The 24,724-nt window shown below is 37.9% G+C and overlaps 1 protein-coding gene across 1 annotated transcript in view; it reads left to right on the top strand.

Annotated features, from left to right (window-relative positions):
* The first annotated feature begins 7,505 nt into the window (after positions 1–7,505).
* LOC145983975 (transforming growth factor-beta receptor-associated protein 1-like) overlaps positions 7,506–24,724 on the top strand; it is a 50,637-nt gene continuing 33,418 nt past the window's right edge. Inside the window, exons 1-5 of the mRNA XM_083117206.1 lie at positions 7,506–7,862; positions 16,214–16,266; positions 16,936–17,029; positions 20,141–20,329; positions 22,255–22,491. Of these exons, the coding sequence (XP_082973332.1) occupies positions 7,767–7,862; positions 16,214–16,266; positions 16,936–17,029; positions 20,141–20,329; positions 22,255–22,491 (669 nt within the window). The 5' untranslated portion in view covers positions 7,506–7,766. The remainder of the gene's footprint in view (positions 7,863–16,213; positions 16,267–16,935; positions 17,030–20,140; positions 20,330–22,254; positions 22,492–24,724) is intronic.

Here is a 24,724-nt window from a genome sequence, read left to right as displayed (position 1 = left end):
CGCAGTGGTAGCGTCGTTGCCTTGTAATCAAGGGGTCCTGGGTTCGATACCCGGTGGAGGCACAACTGGTTCGGATCCCACTTTAAACTGTAGGTCCAGTTCCGATTAGCCTTACTGTGCATAAAGTGGACTTAAAAAACAACAAATCCATCAATAAATCAATTTACAACATTGAACTCCATGTTATTCCTTTCAAAACAGGAAGTGCAGTTGCCGCCCGCGCCAAGGAAGCACATAAATGTAAACATCCGGTGAAAGCTCCCATAAGAACATTTGAAAATGCTATGTGATTTCTATGCTGAGAAGCAAGTAGTCTATGGGCCAGCCAAGAATTCGGTATAATTTGGGGGTATTAATTCTTCTTTATGCCACAGTTATATGGGTTGGAAGGATACAAAAAAAAACATGATTGCTATCTCAAAGTGGTAGCTAATAGAAATGGCGGCCAATCCAAGATGGCGGATGTTGACATTTGAAAAACGATCATATCTCTGAAACTAATAGTCCGATTTCAATTATCTTTCTTTCAAATGAAAGCTTAAGATATGTTCTATATTTAATGTTATATTAAGTTTTTCGAGAGGAGCAACCGTTAAGTTGTTAATCACGAATTAGGAAAGAAAAAAATGTAATTTTTAGTATTCATTTTATGTTTATCAATAATTTATTAATAATCTAGGCATCTGAGAAGAGAATGTCCCAAACAAAAATTGTAGGGTGAAAGCTTACCTTTAATTTGAAATATTACACTTATTGGTTTTCACCTCAGAATTCATATAAAACGAATGAATTATGTAGTGTGTGCAGCGAATTCTTCTAGCAGGATTTGCCCTTAGTCCCATGTAACTACACCTATTGTAACTGGTATTGAATATTGAATAGTATATTTCAGTTATATACATGCAATAACATTTAATAATAATAATAATAATTGTTATTATTATTATTATCATCATCATCAGTTGTTGTTGTTGTTGTTGTTGTTGTACTAACTAGCCATAAATTTTGTTAAATGTTAGTCGATGCTCATGGAAGAATGTTATTGATAGATTGAAATTAAAATTTTGGATGCGTCAGCACTTAGGCTATTTGCAACCGTCACATTATACGGGATCAAGCCTCTTACAACGTACACAAAAATCACTATGCGTGTTTCTAAATTATCCTTACACAGGGTACAAACCGAGGCTGTATTGGGGCACTCAGCACTTAATGGGCAAAACACAGGACAAAATGCAACACATAACGCTACGACGCCAGAGGTCCCGGGTTCGAATCCCTGCCTAGGCATGGATGTTTGTGAGTGTCCATTCATCAATTTCGTAATATCATGCCTCATCCCCATCTTCGCAAATTAGCCAAAAGTGACACAAAAAGCGAAGTAAAAAAAAATCAATCAATCAATCAACATGCAACCATACAAAAGTAGCATCCCCGATGGCTTAATGTAACGTCGCCGGCTTGTAATCAAGAGCCCCCGGGTTCGATACTCTGTGGAGTCAGTCACATAGTGGTTCGGATTCCACTTTAAACTGTAGGTCCACTTCGGATATTAGCCTATCTGTGTATAAAGTGGACAAACAAAAACTCAAATCAAACAACCCTACGAAGGATTATGCTGGTCGTAGGTTCAGTCGTCAGAACCTCTTTAGGCTGCAAGATTGCAGTTGCCGAGGTGGAGTATTGGAAATGAGGTTAACATTTGGGTGTGTTCAGAAGAACATCATAACATACGTGCGTACTCTTTATTAGTTATTATAGTCGAAATGTCTGCTTTCTACAAAAGTCTAGTACTACAGTTATCCAGAGAAATAAAAATATTGCAATATCAGTTCCGTGCATGCAAGGTTACATAGTTTGAAAAAAATTGTGAGCAACTGTTCCATACGCAATGCTGTATCTACTTCTTAACGTTTAGTGTGGTTACATTTGTAGCCTAGGTGATTTAAAATTGCACCTATCTAAAATGTTCTACGCAATCTTACTAGGGGGTGCTCCTTCCACGTAGTGCACCCAATAGTCAACCTCACTTCCACGTTGTACACACTGGACTGCAGACTAACGAGGCTCTGGCGACTGGCCCAATAGTCAGTATAATTCTATGTCGTCCTGTGATTTGTTCTTATTTGTGCTGAGCGCTTTTTTAGCCTCAGCTTTTAACAAAGGTAAGGAAATTTTAGTTTTCAGACAGGCTTTTATTTTTGTTATGATAAGGGGCTGGACCCCGTATAGTGTGACGGGTGGCAAATAGCCTCAGTGCTGACGCACCCAAAATATTTTAATTCAAATTCAAATCTTACTAGGAAGTATGACTATGTAATTCTTGAAACCCTCTTGAGATGATGGAAGCCAGACTTAGGTTTTTTCTACACCTTTCACATCTTTCTTTATGTGTTTAGCAGCTTCATGAATTGGGTCCTCCTCTACCTTAGCCAAAATGTGATCTTTTTATCAGTCCTAGAAGTTAGGGAGGGTGCGTGGGAATGGTATTCCTAAAGCTACTTCATTCTCACCATGTAAAACCATAGGAGCATCCCCTCGGCTAACTCCTAAGGGTTGACCAAACCGTCCCCCCCCCCCCAGCTAACATTATCCATTTCGAATCTGCTTCTAATATGAGTTACGTCCTCAGATAGTTTACAAGTGGCAAATCCTAAGTCAGACTACCTACCTTACAGTCAATACTGGAATAAATTTAGGAGGAACCAAATTCTTGGTATTCACTATAACGGACACTTCTCTTGGCAGACTCCTTTATTCCATCATTATCATCCTGTAAATACTTAAATTTGTTTTTAAAGGAAGTAACTTCGAGGCTCAATCCTCGAATTAAAGAATTCTGGGATAATATCAAATACCATACCTTTTTACAAGTCAGATTTTCTTGCTTTACTACATTCACCAATATTTTCGGGTTTATCTGGTCTGAATTTGGTATAGGCAAAGTAATATGACAACATGCTTCTGCAACTAGGTTTACGCTGGTTTTTCTCGCTTCTCTCATGCAGATTCTTATGATTTCTAAGCTCAGCAACTTCCCTTTGGTCTTCAAAATCTCTTTTAGTTGCTGTATTTGTCACACGAAACACAATTCTTGATGTATACTATGTATTCATCTGTGAGTGTCCGTTTCAAGCGTGTATCAGCATGCTTTCATGAGCAAGGACTTCCCCTGTGGCCGAGTGGTTAGCACATCGCGCTGCGACGCCAAGGGTCCCGGGTTCGAATCCCGGTCGGGCTTGGTTGTTTGTGAATGTCCATTCATCAATTTCATCATTTCATCACTCATCCCCATCTTCGCAAATTAGCCAAGAGGCACAAAACGCGAAGTAAAATAAACTAAATCAATCAATCAATCAATCAATCAATGAGCAAGGACTTCAAGAAAACAATTGGTAGGATGAAGCATCTGCTTAGATCTAGTCTTCTTATTATATTATATTATAGTAAAATTGACTCAATGCATACCATGAAATTTTTCATGCGATAAATCATGCATTTTTTTTCTCAATCACAATTTCTGCTCACGGCAGCAGTGTACAAAATGCTCTTATGTCTTTTGGTGGATGCACTTCTGTTTTAACAGATTTTTACTTTGAAAGCAGACATTTCGGCTGTAATAACTAATAAAGAGTACGCACGTATGTTATGATGTTCTTCTGAACACACCCAAATGTTAACCTCATTTCCAATACTTCACCCCCCAATTATACCGAATTCTTGATTTTGTCCACTTGGCCCACATCCTCAGTTTTATCACAGACTGGTTTTATCTACTGATCGTATTTGGCGCTGCAGTCGAAGTGCATTTCGAAAGACTCACTCACTTCTAGTTCACGACGTCAAGACCGCACTGCAAGCCCATACTCGGAGGATGGTCGCTTCAAGTCTACGGTCTTGCACCTTTCGGACACGGCCTCAAATGCAATGTAATTCATGTATGTTCGTTTGCTCCAACAGCAGCCTGTCCATTTGTCCCGACTGTAGCCTTCGGCCTTATTATTTAAAAAATATATAAAAATACACCAAATGGTAGCAGCATCTTGGCTTGGCATAGTTGCCGTGTACCGTGTTCCTGTTACCATTCTTGTAATTGTCAGTCCTTTATAATAATTATCGAAAATAATATGGCTGAATTGAAATTAAATGTTAGTTTTCCAGGTTTGGTAATGGACCCTTTGCCCCCTCCGGAGGCTTTTCGGCCGGACAGTCGCTCTATTCGCGATTAAAATTATCCAATATGACATCTGGTGGGACTTTCCGGAACTACTCTAAGTGTAGGATACTATGTTGTTTTGAAGTCGTTCAAAGCATGGGACATGTCTGAAAGAGTAACGTCTACTGTTCAGTTTTTGGCTCTAAATCGTTTTGTGGGTCATGACAAGTGAAAAGTTTACATGTGTTTCCACCCCGTGGAATCAACAAAATGAAATTTGTAAATAATTCATGGAAAACAGAATTGATTGTCAGAAGATTGGCATAGGGGATCGGGATAGCATTGAAATGCGGCAAGGAAATTGCGAAGAATGCACGAGTCCAGTGGCGTGCCAAGGGATTGGGGGGAGTTAACCCCCCCCTTTTACTCAGTATTCCTAAAAATAAGAACGTCAATGGTAGGAAAATGTGACAAAATAAGGGCTGACTACCAAGATAAAGTATACGTATACCCTTCCTTTCAAATATCCTGGACACACCACTGCACGAGTCTGTTCACTTTATTTTCCGAAAGATGATTCTATTACATGAAATTAGAGTTTTAAATTTTTCTTTATGAATAAAACACTTTTTTTCGAAAACAATGTATAACGCATGAAATTTTAGAACTGATGCAAGTCGATAAAGTTCGAAGATGAAAATAGTTTGAGAATTAATTAACATCTGTAATCATAAAGGTAACCAGAAAAAGAAAATCGACATGCTAATGTCGCTGTTTCATGTAAGATAGCCTCGATGAAATTGTGAATTCTATTATTATTATTATTAAATCAGCTTCAGGCGCGTCGCCTGACAATGTTCGCATGAGCACGTGAACACTCATGTATATGTCTTAATTTACGTACACATTAAATTCCCACACATATATATATATTTATTCGAAATAATACATTGTTTGAGTACGAGTATATATACACATACAATTTACTCTGGCACGACTTCTTTCACGTCTGATAAATTTTCTAGATAGTTGGTAACATCGTCTCCCACGGTGTTCCACGGAGGGTTTGAACACAATTGCTGTGCATGTTGCATAGAACTGACAGCTAAGGGGCTGTTGACCACTATACCCCGAATATGCTCACTTCGCTGTGCGAACGCTGATGCATGAGGCAATACTTGTTACATTCAGCACCAGAGTGCAGCATATAGGTATGATGTCTAGGGGGACTCGAAAAGGTCTGTGCTACATAGTTGCAAACTTTAGCGAGAATTCGCTAAACCTGGCGGATTTTTAGCAAATTAAAGCGTATGGTCTAGTGTGCGTTTTTGAGCCACTTATTCGGGCAAATCTGCAAGTAGTCTTGTTCACAATATATACATTTAAAGTTTATAACTGTATGACATTAAAGAGAATTGTTAAATCTTGTAATTTTTAATTGAATACTAAAATTGGTAAACGCTGTAAGTGCCACAATAATTCAAACACCGTTTTCCACATTAAACTGTGAAATGTGCCATGCTTTATAATGTGGTAAACGTGAAATGTGGCTGGCAGCCCTCTAAGTAGTTCAAAGGGCGTGAAAGGAGGTCACTAGTGGGAACGTTCTTACGGGCTGATGTGCTGAACAATGCGATTTCCCAACACTTTCGCTTTTGGCACTTACAACATTTACCACTTTTAGTCCTTAATTCTCCCGAATGCATGGATGGGTAAAGGACACATTCTGGGCGTTGGTTACCCTTTGTACATATACAAGCGACTCAAATCCAAAAGACTGCCTGTGGAAAGATTCGTTTCGTGCAATGTATAAGCATGGTATAAGATCAAGGATTGTAAACATGTTAATGACGACGATGAATAGATGTTACTATACGCTTTGAATCTGTGGTTCCCAAAGTGTGGGCCGCGGCGACCTGGTACACCGTCGCTGCCTTACAGGAGCGCCGCGAAATGTTCCAAAATTTTCACTGAATTGTTAGTCAATGGTGTGAATGTTTCAAATATGTGCTTATTTAGTACCTTTTACATAAAAAACGTTTCTAAATTTGAAATATATGTTTATTTTTTAACGAAAGGCAGGCAACATTACAAGCAACTGAGTGTTGCAAGTGTTACATAGGTCTTCATTCTGACTTGGGCGCCGTGAAGCGAAGACGTTTGGGAAACCCTTCTTTAAATGGTCAAAAATCAAACTCTCTGAACCATGGCAAAATGATACTAGGAGGAAAAATACGAAACACAAGGGAAGAAGGAATTTGAGCAGTGTCACATTGACTGATACTTCAATCATAAGCATCGCAACCGAGTTATTGTGGGCGGGGGGCATTCTGTATAATACCCAAATATCTTCCATACACATAATACACTTTTTCTGGACTCTTGAGAGGACGTGTCCTCCCCTCTGTCCCGCTAGCGATGCACGTGCTTTCAATGCTGAATGAATGTCGTTGGTTAACATATGGTCCGTGTAATAGAAAGTGGATTGCGAAGCATGGTAGTATTGAGTTGTACATACCCGAGGTTGCATGTTATACTAATTAGTTTGGACTAATCATTAATAACGTAATTAAAAGGGCGTTAGTTGTATTACAAAAAATTGTATTACTTCAAATAAAGCGTGATTTTGGGGGGAAATTGTTCAAAATAAGTTAAGCTGTTATCCTCACTTTTTCAATCGAAGATGAAGTTACAAGGGAGAGAAGTAAATCTGCATTCAGTACAAAAACATTATTGTGAACACTCGTATGTGAACCGCACGCGACGCCAGTGATCAGCTTGCCTCTTTGAGGGAAGAACTGCAACGGTATGTTTACATTTTACTCCTTACAAGCTTTGCAAATACAGGTGAATTGCTTTATTTTCAAATTATTTCCGAGAGCCCCAGTTACAACGAGGTGCAGATAAAACCGCACTGCTTTGAAGAACCGGTGGGTATACATTAGTTTCGTCTGCGTCTTTCGTGTTATTTTTGCCTATCATCATTAAATGCTTCGTTCTCAGCACAGCTTTACCTTCTTTATAGTTCTTGGAATACACATCGCATTCGCAATATTTTAAAAAAATATCGGGTATTTTAAGCGTCTCTTCCATACCAGCAATGACAACACGCTGCTATTACGTATGTTTACTGAATGTAAATAAAGATTTATCCTACATAGAGCGGCCATATTGGAAGCGACACTAGCACTCAATCGCGAATCCTAAATTCTAATTCGTTGGCTGCGACTTGCTCACAGAGATTCTCTATTGTATTTCTAACTCGTTGGTTGAAGCTGGCATTCCTGAAAAATACGATCGTCATTTATTTTCGTTTCTGTTTTGTTAAGTACTTGAAAACGATTTGGAGTCAATAAAAATAATAATGTTATTTATTTTGAAAAGTGAATTATAGTTTTGTATAGCTCCTAATGCAGTAATATAAATAAAGTAATTATAATACTTATTAATATTGCTACCATACATTAACTAAAGGGTAAACAGTCTGGTGTCAGATGTTGCCTTCACCTTCATCAGCCATGGCAGCCTTCATGATTTCTGGTGGTTGACGAAACGAACACAATTATTTGCCTTTAAACCTGAAGTTTGAAGCAATATCTTTATCCCATGTATGCAAAAGGAAGAAGCTAGAATGAGTGTTAAGGCGTTCGAATTTGTGCCTGTGATAGAAACGTTACAGCTGATGGGAGAGAAGGCACAGACCAGGGTAATCTCCATACGTCAAAACATTTTTGAGTTTGTAAACATTACACAAGTATTGTGTAGTGCATTTTAACTGGTTGCACGGGTTATTAACGATATAGTTGGGTTTGTTGATTTTCTGTGTGCACACATCCATATAGGCTGTACAGTTTGCGTAAATCTTAATTTAAAATTGATTGTGGTGTTTTTTAGTTTTGTAAAATTAATATACATTTCTGTTCATATTTGCTAATCTTAGACAACTGATTTGCATACAGGTTTTTCAAAAATATACGAGTACATATGTGTTCTACACTAATTATTTTACTCGTACTTCAATTTATAAATTATGTGCAAGGACATAATGCATGTCCATTTTCAGTGGCATGCCCAATGGGGATGTAGTTGGTTGGAGTTTTAAAGTTCCTTTGGCCCAAATTTCCCAAGGAAAAGAAGAAAAGTTGGTACACCCAACGGCAAAAGAAATGGTAGGCGAATTGCCAATCACCATTAATCATAGTTTTTTCCCCACAATGTGGTGGTGATAAATTGAAATAAAAACGTCGATAACTAGGTGACATTTGTTTCGAATCAACAAAATTCCATTCCTTAAAATAAAACAGAATATAGAATGAAAGTAGAGATGGAAAATTTGGCTACAGTTATTTTTGCCACTGACTGTACAATATAGCCCTGACTTTTAACAAAGAAGTTATTCATCATGCTTTTATGAAGTTTCTGAGCGTGTGATTCACTTAGCTGTAGTGACGAGCAATTTAGTGGGAAATATGTATTTTGTCAGATATAGCTATGTGCATGAATTTGATCCATTTTAGCAATACTTTATATGGTTTTGAAATTCAAGTTTCAATGATTTTTATTCATAGTACTTGCTTCATAGGTACTAATCTGATATTCCCCGGGCACATTTCTTCATTTTTACAGAAGAAACTACTTACGGTAATAAGTTCTTGAAGCAACACTCAATGCTATTTTAGCTTGAAATCAAGCTTTTGAGAGTGAATTTCACATCATCTTTGGTTACTTCAAGCTCACTTTCATTCCATCATTTAGTAAGAACTCAACAAGAGATTTATTCTATCCTCTGCAAACTGGTTGAAACACAGATTTTGCATATCAATCCCATATCTAACCAGTAGTCATGTATTTTTCAACCTCAGAAAATTGAATGGTCATGGTTCCGATTGTGTAATGATTTGTACAAGTTGTGCAGGAACATGAGGAATGCATTTAGATTACCAGGAGCATATATTCTAGGGTAGCTAGGCTATCTGTGAAGCCTGAAGTCTAGAGAATAAAATACGGGAGAGAAATCGATCAGAAATTGTAAATAATAATATTCATATCAGTGAGATGATGATGCTGATTCTGGAGTTGGCAACCTGATTTCTTAGGAGTTGGTATTTTTTTTTTTCTATTCACAGCCTAGGACCACGTGACATTATGAGATAGCCCAGATTTTAGACTCAGTATACGCCACTGTAGATTACTGAAAGTGATAGTGGAAGTAAGTTTGAAGAAACTAATTTGTGTATTGTAAGATGAAAGAACTATTGATTTCCAAGGTTGTGCAAGTCAGTATGCATAATATAATGCTAAGAGCACCAAACCTGATCTGCTTAACCTACTTATGTAGGCATATAAGAGTGAGGTGGAACAATTGTTCTGTATAAAAAAAAGTTTGGTAAAAGTTTACTATCCTTCGGACACTTATAACTTCGGTACCAGTTAGATATGCCGGAGACACATTTAACTCGTTTATTTTCAAATAAAAATCATTTCTACTTACCTCATATGCATAGCGGAACATTTTTCAAGTTGGGGTCACTTTTTTTTCCCATGAAAAAAGTGTTATTTTCAACATTATAATTATTTATTTGTCGTTGCTAATTCGGCGGCCAAATCTTGACTCACGTTGTCTGTCGTCAGCTGATATGCAGTATCGTCAGCTGATGTGCAGTGTTTCCAAACCTATGAACCTATAAATGCCACACAAGCTATTCACTAAACGTTTTTAATCGGAAATTGTTCCATAAACCATTCACGGAAGGTTAGGTTAGGTTCAGTTAGGTTAGGAAAATTTAGAAAAATAAATTTAAAAAAACAACTTTCGTACACATATAGAGCCACTTCCCATCCCGTGTAATGTGTAGCTTACATATACTAGAACATTTAGGACATTATATTTCTTCCTTCACGATTCCTTGTTCAATTAAAAAATCTCGTGGGGCTTCAATATCCGGGAACATTTTCACAATGTAACCTTGACACGTTATCTTATCAAACTACCGCATGGTTGCTACACTGACAGGGGGTTACATAACCGAACGCACGGAACATTTGATTCACGTAGTCGACGGCAATGGTGGCACGAGCTATTGTGCAATGGAGATGCATGAATGACGAACAATACCTTACTTACAGGCCAAATAAGTTGCACGATTCGAAAAAACAATTTCCCCGGCTTCAGAAAGTCCACAACAACTCAATTCCGTAAGTACTTTCTCGTCTTTTCTCCTGTAAATTTCAAGAAATGTGTCTCCGGCTTATCTAATCGTTACCATAACTTCTTAGTTTCGTCAATTTTTGACATACGTAATTACCTATCTGCTTCGCGGAATGTTCCGTGAATGGTTTTTGGGGCTATCCATCCCAGAATCGGGATTTTTGTTTGAAATTTTTGAGTCCAAATTTCTCACCAATTCCGGGCTCTGCCCCCAACTGCTAACGCGGCCCCGCCTTTGCTCTGCTCCGGCTCCCCGGCTTTCTCTATAGACTCCCTGTTAAAGGCATGTTAGAAATTGGCCGGAGTCACCTGCCCTCAATTGAGCCCCAAACTTTTAAATTTGAAGAAATGCGTTTCCAGGATACGGAAAACTTACCTGAATTTCACAAAAAACACTTTCCCGATGTTAGACAATACTACTGGAACTTATTGCGGTAAGTAGTTTCTTCTGTAGACATGAAGAAATCTGTCCGAAGGATAGTAAACTAGTACCGATATCAGAAGCGTTAAAAGCACCTGTTTATGATGTAACGCAGTGTGTGGTCTTGATCACCACAAAAGATATGGATAAAGTACAAGGAATAGAAGAACCTGAAACTAGTGAAAGTGTTATCCTATTCTGTTAGAACATTCACTCTTCCAACTGCCTTCCTGGCTGATGTTACCTATAGAAATAGGAGATAAAATAATATCTTAAGGTACTCTTTTTTTCTTAATGAATGTCAAGCGCATGAAAATAACATTATTACATGCACAAGTCATAAGGATGCCATAGGTTAACATTATTATGTTATTATCTTCTCTTCTAATTATCCTTTCATGTTGAGGGAAATAAACAGCGTGGTTGATAATATAAGATGTAAGCGAGTTACTAAAGATATATCCGCGAACATAGTTCCCAAGTGGATGGTGTCAGAGGGCACCGAAATTAATAGAACATTTACAAGTAAGTTTCGCGGATATATCTTTAGTAACTCGCTTACGTCTTATAATTATCCTTGTAGGTGAATTTGTTCACAATTTTCAGTAATCATCAGTAAATGTTATTTTTTCATCATCAGTAGCATATTGTTCTTCAGTGATTGAAAAATCAATAAAAATTGTATATTGACAAACTTTTCAATCATTATGTGCTAGAGAGCAATATGCTACATTTTTTCTTCCAATTATGGAATCCGATGCTACTTAAGTAAATGCCACGAAAACTGTCCAGTCAAGGTCGAAGCTTCCCCTTGCCTCCTCCACACCCCTGACCCTCCAGGTTGCTTTGTTCGTATGCGGTCGAGTGCATCTTCACTGGTGTATTATGTACAATTATTTGGTTTTGCATTCATTATGAATAACATTGAGGAGCAGCATCCTACAATAGCAGGTGGAAGTGATGGTGGTGTACGTGCCTGGGGAACGGACATTAAAAAATAAAGTAAGGTAATCATTGGAAACGTTTACAAGTTTTTCAGAAATCTTGCATATAATGAAGAAGCAAGGAAGAACATTAAATTTGCACAAGTACAAAAACTGACTGCAGCAGCTTGTGGGATTTCTGAAAAGTCTGTACAATGTATCAGAAGTACTTGAACTTCAGCAGAGGCTCGAGGTGTAAATGTTCTCTTCGAGTCACCAAGAAAGAGTTACAAACGAGAACGCAAAATCACTGAAATGGAAGATTTTAACATTTGCTTTGATGTAGTAGCGGCGGTCTCTACAAAGATCAGTGGCTTGTGTCTCTCTTTCGCCAGCATTGTTGTTAAGAATTGTTTCCCCTTTTGTTTATTCAGCCAGCCCGTTTGTTGTTTTTGGTTTACATTTTATATAGTATGCCATTGGCCTTCCTTGAACAAGCCTTGTTCGTTTCAAATTACAAAACATGTGTTTGTTGGCTATATTAAAATTTTGCAAGAATGAAACACCGCCTTGGTGGCATAGTTCATTAAGCGGCCAAATTTTGCTCTTGCCACTGAAGTTCACTGGTTTAGAGTCCCAACCTTGTGTTCTTTGTGAGTGTCCATTCATCAATGTTATCCAATCATTCATCCTCATCGTCAGTGCTAAATAACACAAATACACAAAAATTAAGCCAATTGCTATGATAGAATTTAGTTTCAATGGTATAGTTTTATGGAGACCTACTACAAGTTGATTAGTGTTAACACCCGTACATGTTTGTTTCATTTTGTCTTTATTTTCAACATTGCACTCCCTTAATTTGATTCCAAATTCCCCCCAGCACCCCTAGATGATTAATCCTGGTGCTGCCCTGTTATAGAGAGAGAGAGAGAGAGAGATCGTGGTGATTCTTACTGTGGACTTACGGGAAATGTTTTGTTCCCCCCAGTAAGTAAATGTAGCCTGGCACACGTCACTGGATGCGCAGCAAAATCCGTTCAAATAAAACATAAAATACAGTTGACATACATGTCACTCGGAAGATGCTGTATTTGTTCTTAAAATTAATTTCAATGTTTTATTACAAACTTTCTTGCTGTAACTTTTTATGTGATCAAATGGAACGTGAGTTAGCCAGCGATGATATTTTACATTACATAACCCGAAAAATTTTGTGGATTTTGGAACATTTTACTTCTTTACTTGACATGCTTATACATTTTGTGTACTAAATATATACTGTAACCATCTATGAACCTTAAGAATGTTTCACTGTTTTTTCCAAACCTCTTGTGACCCTGCTTCCATTATTTTTTACAGTTTGAAGTAAAATAAATAATTTCCTCGTGAATTTCATGGAAACATGTTTTTATTTTTTTCTAAATGACAAAGAAAGTATTTTGGTGTAAAAATACCTCGTAATGTTATTTTGTTAAATACTATTTTCTAAAATTTTTTCGGAATTATTATTGAATGTTGAAATTGTTGTTTATTGGCAATGCTGTAGCTGGATGGAGGGACCTTGACTGGACAGTTTTCATGGTGTTTACTATAACTAAACTCTCTCTGTTTCTAATATCATTGCTGTTTTCTAGATATATAAAATTTCTGGTTTAAAATATAGGAACATGTGAACACTTCGCGTACTTTATTGATCTTTCCTTTCACATTAAATAATTATGTTGTAATTTTGCTGGACTGCTTGCTTGACCAGCTGTATATGAAAAAGGAGTGGCAATCCACTTGGTTATATGCACAGTAAAATTGGCATGGAGTGATATGGAATTATTTCAGCAATTAAATTCACATTATTCAGATGCCAAAATGTTGTGTGGTTGGTGATCTGAATATGTACTTTTAAGTGACATTATGGCCAAGTACAGTGTAATTAAAAATCATATATCGTGCTAGTCACTTAACACCAAGTGAGATTAACATAGAGGCATATTGGTGTTGCATATAAGTTTCAAAAATAATAAAAATGGTACAGGTAGTCATATCAGTTGAGTTCCAGAACATGTGAACATGTCATGTAGGTATACTTATTTTATAAGTGTATTTTATTTTTGACCAGGATGCCACCACTTTTAGTGATCAATGCAAGATCTCACCATGAAAGCAGTGGTGTGCCCAGGATTGAAGAAAAAGTGGGAGGGGTTCAGCCTTCATTTTGCCATCCTGGCCTGCCTTTAACATTCTTTTTTTAGGAATACCAGGCCAAAGTATGGGGGGGGGGGTATGACTTCCAGCACCCTTCCCCTTGTTCATGCCACTACATGAAAGGTTGTAAGATTTATCCCAGTCATGGCTTTTGGAGCATTCCTTCCTTCAGTTTCATCTAATCATCTTTCATTACATTGGCCAGATTGGTCAAGTCCAGCAGAAAAGTGATGCAAAATAACAGCACAGTAAAGTGTTACCCTTTATAGCACCATTGTTGAAGGGAATTTTTCTTCTTCTTTTTAAATTTCCGCACTGTATGACACTTAATTTTGCCCATTTTAAAAAGAGAAACACACCCAATTTTGATGCTTTTTTTCTATGCTGAAATATCTCTGTATCTAGGTTATGATTTATGAAGATTTGGAAAGTTTTTCGCCAGTGTGTTGAGGAGGAGTGCTAACTTCTGCTGCATTCAATATCCCACAGCTGATTGGCAGAGATTTTCTTTAGATTTTGTGAGGTGCTTCGGTGCGAAGTGTTTGTTGCTGCCAGGTGCCTTGCGGAATCTGAAGAACATATTGCTATTGATTTTGGGTTTCAAGCCTGAGCATGAGAGTACCATTGTGTGTTTCCATTCATCCACTTCATCTAATCAGTTGTCTTGACCCTAAACATGCTTAAAAGCGACACAAGTAATCAAATTTTCAATTTTCAATTGTTTGTAGATGTGTGGAAAATATTATTAAAGTTTTCTTATATTCCTCTGGACTTTTATCTAACCTACTACCACTGCTGTCTTATAATCGGGGACCTGAAAAATTCACACATAAAAATGTTAAAAATTGTACATAAAATCACAAAAGAAATTGCAAAGTAGAATCTTGAACAGGAGCCTCAAAATTTCTTATGAAAATTGTTCACAATTAAAAAAAATACACGCAATAATTTTTACCCAAGCATGTATGCGCAATGTCCCGCACACTGGCCATGCAACATAAGGTGCAAGCTTTGAGCTCCAGCTGGGGTGTAAGGGGTGACCTTCCATGTAGTACACCCAAATGTCAACCTCACTTCCACATTAGTACACCCTGGACTGAAGACTAACGAGGCTCTGGCGACTGGCCCCATGGCCAGTATAATTTTGTTTGTATTGTCCTGTTCTTTTGTCCTTATGTGTGCTGAGTGTGTACAGCCTCAGCTTTTAACGATAGTCAGAACATTTTAATATTTTATGATTTTAGTTCTGCAACGATAGTGTTGTTATTTGTAATGATAAGGGGCTGGACCCCGTATAATGTGACGGGTGCAAAACAGCCTTAGTGCTGATGCACCCACAATTTTAAATTCAATTCAATTCAATTGAGCTCCAGCTATGGAATGCGGTGCAGGTTCGAGTCTTCTAGGGGAAGCTTAAGGGCTTTTCTCCAGAGATTTTGGCCTGTGTATGAGACTGGTGGCCACCCACCATCATGAGAAAATTTGTAGAGTTACGAATGAGTAGCGTAATCCAGTCATGGAAACCCTCAATAACGACTGGGGGTGTGTCGTGCTAACCACGCATCACCCCGTAACTGGTCGGATGATCTCCCATCACTGGTGTGAGTGAGGCTGGCAGTTGGGAGGTAGGTACTGGCCCTCTCGGGCTGTTACACCATGGGCTATGTATGCACGGAAAATGTACGCATCGAGACTCGCACTGAAGGAGTGCAAGGGGGAGGATATCTACAAGACATTCTCATCTTCCCTCAGTTTTTCCACTCAAATTTTTGCCAGTGATGATAGATAGATAGCTTGTGTGGAAGTCTCATTGTTGGAAAGTTCTTAAAATAAGTAAAAAGGGGGAACTTTTTATCTGTATTTCCTTACCTGAACCAAAAAAAGGTAAATTAAGAACAAGAAATATGAAATATGTAAAAAGTATATTAAAAGCTTTAATATACTTATCCATTGCCTTATGATAATTTGTTCTTCAAGGTTCTGCAGAAGTATCTTTGGTTTCAGGGAGGTGTGTGTCATATTCAGTGTAAAAGCACCAGGATCAATTTTCCTTTTCTGGACTTGTGCTTTGAGAATCAACTTTTTGTAGTGAATTTTCTGCAGATGGGTTCAATACATTGGGACAAATGTCTCAATGTTTGTGTAAATTATGTCTAAAAATAGTGAAGAATGAATGAAAACTTAATATTGAACACACTCATTTTCTTGTTAAACAAGACAATCATTGAATCTATCTAGGTGGAAATGAATAAGAAGTATATATTAAAGCAATTATTTATGTATGTATTTTTTCTTTCTTTCAGATTGAATGTATAGAATGCTGTGGAAAAGAACTTTATGTTGGGACAAGTGATAGGTATGTATAATTTTGTTCTTGGTTAGGTTTTTTATGTGTAAATATATTTTTTTAAAAACTTAATGATCGAAATGGTTGAGTTTGTGTAATTTAATTACATAATTTGTAATAACAACTCACGGTCACACCACTGAGGTTTCTGGATTCAAGTCCCTGGGTTCAAGTCCATGCTCCTTCATGAATTCATCCATTTTAATAAAATTAAAAACAAGGCCATTTCACCGTGTCTGATATTTTTCTTCTTGGACCTATTATCTCATACTTGATTGGTCTGCATTTTATTACAATATTTAAAAATTTTTATGGTAGAAATGAATATTTGATTTAATGGCAAACAAATTTTGAGCTAATGAATTTTTATTCTTTCCAATTACAAGCACATATCATTGTCTCCAACCAAACACTTATGTTCTTTTCAGCCATAAATTTTATCACGGTAGTTACAATAACTTCTTGGATTTGAGGATAGATTGGTACTGGATATTTAACTTTCACTATTATTTCAGCTTTTGTATTAATTAAAGTAGTTATCTTTTATGACTTAATATTTTCATGTTTGATTGAAGTTCACCATGTTCCAATTGCTCAAGTGCTCATTATTAATCTTTCTGAGATGTTTATTTTGTGGATTTGAATGAGGAAATAAGTGCAATATGTTTTTTTTTCCAGTTTCATTGTACTGTACACATTAGAAGAGAAACAAACATCTAGTGGGAAGGTTATTTACAATAGCAAAAAGAGGCAACATAGGTACTTGGAATTGGTAAGTAACTTCATGAACTTTTATGAGATATCTAAAAACAGGATAATTCAGTGAATTTCTATGATCATTAACAATTATTTTTACCTGACAGAACCTTAAAAGTTCTTAAACTTTAGCAGACAGAAACTTTTCATGCATGCACTTTTCAAACTGCCATGATGTAATATATATATATATATATATATATATATATATATATATATATATATATATATCTTCAGGGGATGGACAAAAATATGGAAACACCTGGTATAAAACAGGTAGCCATTTCAAACACGATTTGTGTCTGAATGGTAGGTGGCGCTGTGGTCACTGGCACTTCCTGCGATGTATACACCCTGGTCAACCTGACAGATGGGCTAGTTACAGTTCAGCGACCGGTCCGTGCAGGTTATCGTGAATCATGTCTGAGCTGACAAGAGTTTCAAAGACGGCAAATTGTGGGTGCGCGTATGGTAGGAGCTTCCATGATGAAAGTAGCGGAATATTTGGTGTATCAAGAGGCACAGTCTCGAAGATCATGACTGCCTATGAGACTTCCGGAAAAACCGCATCAGCGAAGCACCAGCGTGGATGCAAGTGTGTGTTGCATGACAGAGACAGACGCACATTGGGTAGGATTGTGACCAAGCAGAAGATCACCACGGCTCCAAAAGTCACTGCTGAGCTGAATACAGTGCTTACAAACCCTGTTAGCATCAAAACAGTCAGAAGGGAACTCCACAAGCAGGGTATTCATGGCAGATCTGCAATTCCCAAACCACTCGTGGCTGTTGACCATGCTGATAGACGGAGACAGTGGTGCAATGCCCATAAAAACTGGACAATGGAGCAGTGGAAGACTGTAATATGGTCGGATGAGTCATCCTTTACATTGTTTCCAACTGCTGGCCGATTATACGTGTGGAGAACACCAGCACAAGCGTACAATACAGACTGTCTGTTACCGAGAGTGAAGCATGGCGGTGGTTCAGTGATGATTTGGGCAGCCATCTCCTGGTATTCTACCAGACCCATCATCATCCTGCATGGACATGTCACTGCCAGGGACTATGCAACCATTTTGAGTGACCAGCTGCATCCCATGGTGCAAACTTTGTTCCCAGATGGTGATGCCGTGTTTCAAGATGACAGAGCACCTGTTCATACAGCTCACATCGTCCAGGACTGGTTTGATGGGCACGAATATGAAGTGTCACATCTGCCATGGCCTCCACAATCGCCAGACCTCAATATTATTGAGCCCCTGTGGTCGGTTTTGGAGACGAAGGTGCGAGCCCGCTACCCACCACCATCGTCTCTACAACAACTTGCAGCTGCTTTGGAGGAAGAATGGTATAACATCCCTTTGACAACCATACGTGACCTGTATTTGTCCATTCCACATCGACTGCAGGCCGTTCTGCGTGTCAAAGGTGGTCCTACTCGATAAGGTAATGTGCATTTCTGCAGTTATTTCCATATTTTTGTCCATCCCCTGTATATATATGGATAAAAGCAAGGAGGGCCAAAAGGGCTAAGTAAAAATCAAAGAAGGTAAAAGGAAACAGTAGAAAAATTCAAAATTTTCGGTAACTTCCTAGCATCATCGGTGTGAGGAGAAAGAGACGGAACAGGAACTTATATCATATTCAGGTATAAAATGACCCTTGAAAATTGCAAACTCCATAGTGTACTCCCGACCTTAGCATGTCATGACAACTTTTAGTACAACTGTGTATTGTAATGAATTCAAACCATTCACTTCTTTTGTTTCCCTGCCTTTAACAGCAGCATATTGTTATAAATAATACAACACTGGAACTTCATACGAGTTATAAATTTCAGATTTGAAATGTAATTTTTAACTTATGAACTTGTAATAATATGTGGCTCGCGGTGGCTCAGTCGGTAACGCGTCTGACTACCATGCTAAAGGTCCCGGGTTCGATCCCTGGGAACTTTTCTAACGTTGGAAGCACCACCCAGCATCAAATGACATTGGTACCTGGGGGAAACCCTGGGGGGTAAAGGCAGTCAGGGGCATGATGCTGATCACATCACCACCACTCACGACCGGATCAAGGAAGTGTGGGGCGTTACCCCCACACCCCCTATATGCCTTCATGGTGTGGTGCTAAGCACAGGGGAGCACTTTACCTTTACCTTTTTACTTGTGATAATATGTGTGGCAATGAATTGGGCAGTTTTGCAACACTGGATGTAGCTAGTTGTTGTGTCAGAGGTATCATGTGATAACCGCCATCTTGCAGAGCCTGCTTTACCATTTATTTATGTTGAAGCCATTGAACGATGCACAGCATGCATTTGCTGTAAAAACGTATTACAGAAACCACCAGCTTACTGGATCTGTCCACGTGTGATTATTTTCTTTAGGGGTAATTGAAGGGAAAAGTCTTCCAAACAATCCTCATGCACTCTCAATGAATTTAAAGGTCAGATCTGGGAAGAGGTGGTTCAAATTTCTACCTTACTGACAGAGTGTCTGGAAGGAAATGGGGGTGGTCATAGTAATGTTATTTTCAAATAAATGACAATGTAAGGACTATATTTGTATTTTCTTTTGGCATTTCTTCTTCAGTCAATAAATTAGTTCATTTTTTCTCAATTATGTATGTTTTGTATGTATTATGTATACTGTGTAATATTTAAAATTGCCTGATTCATTGTCTCATACTTTATTAATCACAGAAATAGTTCTGTACTAAGTGGATTGGAATGTTGTCAAGAAATAGCAACTATTGTTTGCAATGCATATGCATGAGTTACTATGGTCACATTGGCTAATATTGCACATGCAAACTGAACTGACTAAAGATTTTTGGAAGCATTTATGCTAGCAAAAATGTTAAAGGAAATTCTTTCGTCTAAAGCTGGCTTTACACATGGTAAAATGATGCAAGAGAATATGGTGTATTTGACACCTTTTTCACCTTTTATTCAGTGTGTATCTTCCAGTGTATCATATTATTTCCTTTAGAAGTGTTGCACTTTTCAAATAAATATTAATGCCATATAATCTTGTACCACCAAGATTGAAAATAAATACACTATTTTCTTAATATCAACGTGTTAAATATTTTCTCACACATGCATAAAATACATTTTCAGAGAAAGCCTGTTAAAACCATAAAGGCAGCATCAGCATTGAAGAGGATTTTAGTACAATGTGACTCCAACTTGTTGATACTTAACATGTCTGATGAAATGGATGTCATTGGAGGCGGACCAAAATTAAAAGGGATCAATACATTTTGTGTGAATGAGAATCCAAATGTCACAAATCCTTTCAGTATTCAGGTAAGTTCTTAACATACCTTTAAACACATGCTAATGTTAGAGCTTAGCTTTATGGCAATAGTTTGGAAATCATGAAAGTTTATTTAACCCTTTCTGGATGAGTGATGGGCATAGCCCATACAACTACAACTACTTTACAATTGAAAATAATTGTGTCTTAAGCACACTTCTAGCAAATTGGCAGTTTCGGCTACTTCCAGTGCGGGGACTTTGTTTATGGTCAGCCACCTTTCAACTGATGTTCAACATAAAACAAAACATATATTTTTCAATTTGAAAATAATTTCTATGAGCAATCTGAAGGCCTTGCCATGGGAAACCTACTATAGGCTCCCATAGCAAACATAGTAATGCATTTGGCTAAAAAAAAAAGCATACTCCAAACTCCGGAACTCAAATTCATCAGATATGGACAATATGCTGATGACACCATAGTCATATACAAAAACCCGAAGAGATCAACCTGTTGTTGGAAAAAGTAGATTGCATCCACCCCAGACTAAAATTCACCATAGAACATGAAAAGCAGGGCAAAATCAATTTCTTGAACCTCACCATCAGCTGCGGGGGAAACAAATTCACAACCACAGTTTTCAGAGAACCAGATGCAGGCAACCAATATATCCATGCACTATCCAACCATCCACCCAAGCTAAACTTCTTCCGAAGAGCCTTCTCCTACTGCAGAGAAGAAGACCTGAGGGACGAGATAGCAACCATCACGGAAATGGCCCTAAACTGACAACCTGCACCATCAGCACAACCCACTCCACCATCGCAACCAGATCCCAGTAACAAAACCAAGTGGTTTGCCTTTCCCTACCATCCTACCACATCCAACCGCCTTACCAAAGCCCTCTGCCCCTACAACATCCAAATAGCACACAAACCAACCTCCAAAATAGCTGACCAATTAAACAAACATAAACAGTATTTCCTCTCCCCCCTTAACAATCCAGGTGTCTATGATGCTGAATGCGAGTGCAAGGCTCATTACATCGGCAGATCCATCAGGCCCATCAGTGAGAGAATCCAGCAGCACCTATCAAATGAAAATAGCCCAAGCCACCACCGGACTTGCCAAGTATATCAAATTCCACAACCATAAAATTGAGAAAGTACATGTCAAATACAAAGCACACACTCTCATAGACACAAAAATTAAAGAAACACACGCCATCATGCACTACAACCATGAACTGAACATAGATAGTGGTGAGGCACACCACGCCTGGCTTCCGTTACTGCAGCAATTAACACCAGTGAACAGCAGATGACATATTCGCAGACATACAGGGGACAGCAGCACACCTAGTGGCGATTTAGGAAAAAACAACAGAAACATGCCAAGCAACAACACAACGAATTCCAATGAAGATGGTGGCAGTGGCTACCGAAATTAAGAGAAAACAATGTAAAACAGTTTCGCGGAAAATGTGAGTACCTTAGTTAACAGTTTATATTGGGGATTCCTAAGTCAAACTTCAGTATATTGGTGTATTTGTTTATCTAAAATTATAGATAATTTTACTAATATACCCTGTAATTTGTGCAAAACTTGACCATTGTGTTATGTCTAGTTTTGTAAAGTAAATGTCTAAACATGCAGTTCCTGTTTGAGATCAGAACTCATTGCAGTCCCAGGTTTGATACCCAGTGGAGGCTCATAGTGGTTCGGATCCCACTTTAAACTGTAGGTCGAGTCCCGATTAGCCTTACTGTTCATAACGTGGACATACCACCAAATCAATCAATCAATCATTGCAGTCATCTGATTACACATATTAATTAAGGAGGCTAATGAACCATTAATGTCCTTCATATTGGTAATAGTTATTTGTAAATTTTATGTCTGCATATTATTGGTATCAGCAAGAATTTAATTTTGATCATCCTTACTGCATTTTCTTATACCTTTCTTTCAGATTTGTGTGGCCAAGAGAAAGCATCTGCAGATATTTAATGTAACTGATGAGAAGCTTATACCTGTTAAGGATATCAGCATTGTTGAGCCTGCTGTGGCAGTAGCAGCAGATGGTTGTTACATATGTGCCGCTTTGACAACACAATATGTTGTCTATAATTTTGAAAGTAACAACATGCAGGAGCTTTTCACATATGGTAGTGAAAATTTTTTGCCTGTCATTAGGAGAATTACGAAGGTAATAAGAGTCACGTGGAATCTGCTCTCTATGTACAGTAGGAAAATCTAAGGAATCATACCATATCATCACACCATAAAATTCCTACAATTTATACTCCTTTTCTTGTAGACAAGCCTGGTAATAGTAAAATTCAAGATGCAGTACACTTGTCACGATAGGGTGTAAGCTCTAGGAATTTCAGCATGTTTCCAATAAAACCCAAACAACAGCATTTTTCTCTTGACTGTACCATATGTTTGACAAAGTTGATGGAAAAGTTACTATTTTTTCTAAATTACATAAGGTATTGCAAAATTATATTTATTGCCTTCGTTCTCAAAAAAGGTGAGTTTGATTTTTTTTTAATATCTTGACTCTTAAGGCTTACCACAGTGACTTTGAGCATGCAGTCAATGCAATATATGTTCCTTTTAAGTGATATGCAGGTGATTTCTTGGCTTGCAAACATGAAGGAGCATGTATCACAGGATTGCCCACCCAAAAAGCTTCAAATCCACTGTGGTAAGCCTAAGGACGTTTACACGCACATCGATAAGATAGACTGTGTTCCCTCCCTCGATATCGTATGCACAAAGAAACAAAGGGGGTTAATGGGACAGCCACACACGTAGCCCTACTCGACAAATTTCCTGGAAGGACCGTTTGATGGTTAGGATGGGGCCGAGTTCCCCTCAACACACCAAGAGTCGGACCCAGCCCCCTTCGCCCCAGGCAATGAAAACGAGGGCACAGACCCAAACCATAAAATTTAGCTGGAAGTTGTTTTGAAGCAGGCAGTTATGCCAACCCTAGCATAATGATGCTAAACCTAGCACAATTTGAGTTTTGTTGGCACTTTGCACCCTGTGCTTGCATAATGGGAAAATCTAGCATAATTTGCATACTTGCTTTTCTGGGGAGGGAGAAATTCACTTCGAAGGACGATATTTTGAGAAATTAAAAATAATAATATATTCAGATCTTATTTTCCATCAAGGGACATGCTTTCCCAACCACACACTCTTCTCTTCAACTTTTCTTTATACTCCTCAGTTAACCTCGCGAGGACAATTTCATGGCAAGAAATTGGCACAAATAAAACAAATGTTCCGCTTTGTAATTGACGAATCATCTCAAACTTTGTCTAGTTCAATGTTGAACTCGTCTCGAAAAATAAATGCATAACTTAAAATTACAATCATCTGAAAAATAATTATAATAATAAATTACTGTTACTAATTATCAATAATAGTAATTCATTATTATTATTTTTTAGATCCTAGCACAATTTAGCATAATTTCACAGATTAAACAGCTTTTTCTTATCGGGAGGTTAGCAATGCAGGGCAGGAGTCATCAGGCTTTTCTGTGTTCCCTCCAAGGTCTTGGCGAGAACCCTGATTGTGTTGATGCATGTGAAAAACATGCTTCCGGCGTCGATGTTGTCGCGGAAAACTACCCCGGCAAAATTACGGTACATGTGCAAGTGCACTTAGAGTAGAGGTATCAACATGAAATTTTTAACAATTTCGCTATTACAAATCAAATTTTGAAAATTTTTGTTTTTCAATCCAATTTACTAGTGTTTGAGATTCATCTTACCTCTGAACTTAACAAGTAAATGTGCAGCAGATAATGCAGGGATAGGAGTGCCACAGTAGCTGAAAAATAAGCAAATCATAAATCAGTTTCCTAGCCTGGCAATCAGGTTGTTGTCATTTTTAGCCTGACTACTATTCATCAGCTGCTTATAAAGTCCCAAAGAGGAGGTAAGAATGGCTGACTTGATACAGGAATAGCAATGTTTTCCTTCAATTTTCTGGTGTACTGTCAGGTGTCAAGTATTGGTAAGATTTGCTTGTAGTTTTCCCTCTGGGTAGATGACTGGTTTTGTGAGGGATTCAGCTGACTATGTGCTGGTATTACGTAAAAATCATGTATTATGAAACTGTTTCTGGTGCAAGATTAGGATGCATGGAATGCTCATGAATATACTTTAAAAAATTAATAGTTCACATTGATGCACATAATTTCTTAATGACAGTTTAGCAATCATTTCTCTGGTCTCAAAGATAAAGTTAACATATCTGTTATTGTGCATTATAGTCTAAATATTTCACTTGAGAATATTTGCTACAGTGTTGCGAAGAACGGACTTACAAAATTTAATCTTGTGTGTCCGAAGATTCTGTGCCTCTATCATTGGTTTCATGCTGCTCTATTTACCTTTTAAGTGGTGTGACAAACAGAA

This window comes from Lepisma saccharinum, chromosome 2 (genome assembly GCF_977018435.1).
Source record: "Lepisma saccharinum chromosome 2, izLepSacc3.1, whole genome shotgun sequence".
In the NCBI taxonomy this organism is placed as follows: Eukaryota; Metazoa; Arthropoda; class Insecta; order Zygentoma; family Lepismatidae; genus Lepisma; species Lepisma saccharinum.
The sequence above is the reverse complement of the archived record's forward strand: the minus strand, read 5'-3'. Positions and strand labels throughout refer to the sequence as shown.